Consider the following 5000-nt stretch of genomic DNA (forward strand, 5'->3'; position numbering starts at 1 on the left):
TGTTAGAGGGGCCCCTAAACAAGCGTGCTTGCTTTGGGAGTCTAAAAAGGCCACATAAACATTGGCAAAGAGAATCAGACACTTAACCTGAGCTAGACTGGAGCGTGGGTATGTGTGTGTGTGTGTGTGTGTGTGTGTTTTACACCCTACTGACACATGCTGAAGCCAAGGGAAAACATCTTTAATCTTTCATTGGCCTTGGCATTGGCAAGCCCTCATAATAAACAATTTAACGCCAGTAGTGGTGGTCTGCGTTCACACACACACACACACACACACACACACACACACACACACACACACACACACACAGAGAGCAGGTGAATGGAGCCAAATAACTAGTATGACAATTTGGGACATTTCCATTTCATTCATTACAGATCTTGATACTGATTTCAGTGGAAATTATGACACTTAATGTGTCCCACCAGCAGCAAATTCATAGCTAACAGCTTTGCAACTAGGGGACCCTACACTGCTGACCATAGAAAACCACTGCTGAGTAGGGCTGGACGCTCTGCTGCTGCCATGAACACACAAGGTGAGCTGTGACTGTTGTGACTGAATGCAATCAAACTCTCCTCACAGCAATGTTCAGAAACCTAGTGTAAAGCCTTCACAACACTGTAGGTGCTGTTTCTGCTGCATATATGGGGGACACACTCTCTGTTAACACCTTTTATTTTAGGAGCAACAAAAGTGTCCACAAACTTTTGGCCACACAGTGGTTTTTAGTGCAGTAGTCCGATGCCGAGTTTCATAAAAACACACCAGCCCATACACTGATCAGCCATATCATTAATACCACGTCACCCTTGTGCCACCACAACAGGTCTGACCCGTCAAAGCTTGGACCCCACAAGACCTCTGAAGGTGTTCTGTGGTGTCTGGCATCAGGTCTAATGTTAGTGCTGTAAGTTGTGAGGTGGGCGAGACCTCCATGAGCGTCACTGACCTATAGGTACCCATCACCCTGTCACTGTTTCACTGGTTGTCCTTCCTTGGAGCACTTTCGGTAGGTACTGACCACTGCATACCAGGAGGGAACACCCCACAAGACCTGCCTGATGTTCTGGAGATGTTCTGACCCAGTCATTATCTAGAACATCTCAGTTTGGTTCTTGTCAAAGTGTCTCAGATTCTTACGCTTGTCCTTTTTTCCTGCTTCATCAGCTGCTTCATCACCTTCATCACCTTCTGTTCTGTTCACTCACTGCCTAATATATAGATGCACCCCCTCGACAGGAGCCGCTGGACCCAGATCATCAGTGTCATTGCCTGGCTTCTACAGTGGAGGTGAAGGGAAGCAGACGTCTGAAGCTCTACTAAAAGCTCCTCACAGAAAGTTCTTCACCTAATGGTGATGAAGACGCTGCCTGATGCCTGAGACACTGGTCCAGCAGAGTTTACCAGAGGCCCTAAAACACATTCATGGTGGAGGGATATGTGCCGGGTGTCATGTGGCAAAAAATAGTCCCCCAAGGAAATATTTCATCACAGTCCAGACTCTCTCTCTCTCTCCCTCTCTCTCTCTCCCCCCCTCTGTCTCTCTGTCTCTCTGACCTGTTACAGTAGGTGATGCTGGCGGTGATGGACAGCAGAAGGATGAGTAACGCCACACACACAGCGATGGCCGTGTTTCTCCTCTTCTCCTGCTCGGCCTGCTGCAGCTCCCACCACTCCAAATCACTGAACTGGCAGCGCTCACCAATGTAGCCTGGCAAACATCTACACACACACACACACACACACACACACACACACACACACAAAGCATAGTAACTGATTATTTAGTTTTTAGCTTGTCTAACAAGTCTCACATATACTTGAGTGTAGTGATCATATATTTTCACTATATATCCAAATACTTGTGGACACCCCTGACAATCCTTACATCCTGACAATGAATGAGCAGGTGTCCCAATACTTTTGTCCACATAGTGTTTTCTGTGTCTATGTAAACACAGGCAGTACAAAATGAAACCCTCAACTGGACACAGTGCTGCTGCTGCTTCTTTCATGAAGCAACGCTGCCCCCTACTGCTCATCAGTGGCATAAACAACTCTTCTGAGGCTGTGAAAGGGTTCTAGAGTACAGAGCATTACTGTCACTCCTAATCAAAGAACCCTTTTTAGCACACTAAGAGTGCTGCGCTACAGAGTGCTGTTTGAGCAGCGCCATAGTAAGAACCACTTTTGGAGAACCCTGTGTGTATTAGAGCTGTGTTAATATGGATTCATTTATTATTATTTAATGAACCCTCACTTCACATAATAGGTTCTTTGGCAATTCCAAGGTTCTCCACACTCACTGTACTTTCTCCATTACAAACACAGCTTTTGATGGAACCAAAAGTGGGCTCCTTTATGGCATCGCTAAAGAGTGTAATACCTAGAACCTAAGAGTGTAATAGTAATAGGATACACTATTAGCAAAACGGGTTCTATGTAGTACTGAAAAGGGGTTATTGGAGCCTTTTAGTTGATATACAGTACCATTTTCTAAAGGTTCTATCAATGGTTTTGCACAAATGTAAAGAACCCTCTTTAAAATTATAGTGTGTGTGCGTGTGTGTGTGTGTGTGTGTGTGTGTGTGTGTGTGTGTTTGGGGGGAAACACTTGCTTGCAGCCATAAGACTCCATCTCGGGGAAGTAGAGACACACTCCATTGTACAGGCAGAAGGAGTCATGACTGGATGGACAACTCTCCACACCACTGCGTCGCCATGGAGACGTGACGTCCATTGGACTGCTTGTGGTCGGCCTAGATGTGCCCTTTGATTCTGCTACATCAAAAGAGAGAGAGAGAGAGAAAGGAAAACTGGATCACTACATTGGAGCACTATCTAGTACACTAATATTATAGGAGATAGAAATGCCCCCTAATCACTGCTCCCTACATTGGAGCACTATATAGTGCACTATTATATGAAGCTTTTATTATATGCCCCTTCAGCACCTAAGAGTCTTGTCTAGGTGTACCGTGGCAGGTGAACCCTGATCCGCTGTATCCGTCTCTGCACCTGCACTCATACTGTCCAAGTGTGTTCAGGCATTCAGCATTTACATCACAGCTGTGCATTTCCAGCCCACATTCATCTACATCTGAAAACACACACAAACAGATTTGTTGAGTTATATACAGTGATACAGTACCATACTTTCACTATAGTACAGTTTCAGCTCTTTAATTGAGTTAGACTGAGATACAGTACCATACTTTCACTATAGTACAGTTTCAGCTCTTTAATTGAGTTAGATTGAGATACAGTACCATACTTTCACTATAGTACAGTTTCAGCTCTTTAATTGAGTTAGATTGGGATACAGTACCATACTTTCACTATAGTACAGTTTCAGCTCTTTAATTGAGTTAGATTGGGATACAGTATCATACTTTCACTATAGTACAGTTTCAGCTCTTTAATTGAGTTAGATTGAGATACAGTACCATACTTTCACTATAGTACAGTTTCAGCTCTTTAATTGAGTTAGATTGAGATACAGTACCATACTTTCACTATAGTACAGTTTCAGCTCTTTAATTGAGTTAGATTGGGATACAGTACCATACTTTCACTATAGTACAGTTTCAGCTCTTTAATTGAGTTAGATTGAGATACAGTACCATACTTTCACTATAGTACAGTTTCAGCTCTTTAATTGAGTTAGATTGAGATACAGTACCATACTTTCACTATAGTACAGTTTCAGCTCTTTAATTGAGTTAGATTGGGATACAGTACCATACTTTCACTATAGTACAGTTTTAGCTCTTTAATTGAGTTAGATTGAGATACAGTACCATACTTTCACTATAGTACAGTTTCTGCTCTTTAATTGAGTTAGATTGGGGTACAGTACCATACTTTCACTATAGTACAGTTTCAGCTCTTTAATTGAGTTAGATTGGGATACAGTACCATACTTTCACTATAGTACAGTTTCAGCTCTTTAATTGAGTTAGATTGAGATACAGTACCATACTTTCTCTATAGTACAGTTTCAGCTCTTTAATTGAGTTAGATTGTGTGTGTTTACTCTCACCTCTGCAGTGACGTCCATCTCCGCTGAACCCAGTTCTGCAGTGACAGAAATATCCACCCTCTGTGTTCACACACTCAGAACGAACACTGATACACTCTGCTAGGCCTGCCGAGCATTCATCGATATCTACACACACACACACACACACACACACACACACACACACACACCAACAACACATCAATACAGCATGTACACTTGTGCACAAATCAAATCAATATTTTTGATATTTCACACAGCACTATAAATACAGGTCAACCAATCAAAACAGAGCTAATTTGCATATACCGGTCTTAAAGATATCCCTTTCTACTGTGCCTTCAAGACTGCTATATGTAAATGAGCTCTGTTCTCATTGGATGGCCAGTATTGTGCCTCATTCCGTCAGTGGGTGAGGTGTAACTGCTAATAACTAATGGTAACTAATTTATTACCATATATGGACGGTATAGACTGGGAAGTGAATGGTACAATTTGTAAGATAATCTTAACATACTGCAAACCAACAAAGAAAAACTTGGTTATCAAAAGCTAAGTGTCCCTAAACATTTGTCAAATGTAAATATGACCAAATATATATATATATGTTTGCTTACCCACACAATCCTGTCCATTTCCGGTGAACCCACTCAGACAGCGACAAACCGCACCTCCGTCCACCAGCACACACTGAGCGTTCACATCACAGCTAAAAGAGAAGCACTCATCCTGATCTGGGGATGAACATCGTTAGTGTTAATTAATCAAAAAGTTCACTCAAATACAGCTGAAGAGACAAGACATGCTCAGAGCTTTCATAGTTTTACTATATATTACTATAAGGCTAATGCAGCTCACAAGCAATAGCTCACGCCTACACCCCCACCAATTAGCATGGCGCTAACTGCAGGCCTAAACCACCACACACTCTCCTCAACCCGTGTGGAGGTGTTCAGTAGTGTGGGACAGGCTT

At 42.6% G+C, this 5000-nt stretch overlaps 1 protein-coding gene across 1 annotated transcript in view; it reads right to left on the minus strand.

Moving 5' to 3' along the window:
- The window catches only part of egf (epidermal growth factor), a 29750-nt gene that overhangs the window by 7261 nt on the left and 17489 nt on the right, over positions 1-5000 (minus strand). Inside the window, 5 exon segments of the mRNA XM_072663202.1 lie at positions 1499-1728; positions 2625-2787; positions 2984-3106; positions 4049-4174; positions 4645-4761. Of these exon segments, the coding sequence (XP_072519303.1) occupies positions 1499-1728; positions 2625-2787; positions 2984-3106; positions 4049-4174; positions 4645-4761 (759 nt within the window).

The sequence above is a fragment of the Salminus brasiliensis genome, chromosome 19 (assembly GCF_030463535.1).
Source record: "Salminus brasiliensis chromosome 19, fSalBra1.hap2, whole genome shotgun sequence".
NCBI lineage: Eukaryota > Metazoa > Chordata > Actinopteri > Characiformes > Bryconidae > Salminus > Salminus brasiliensis.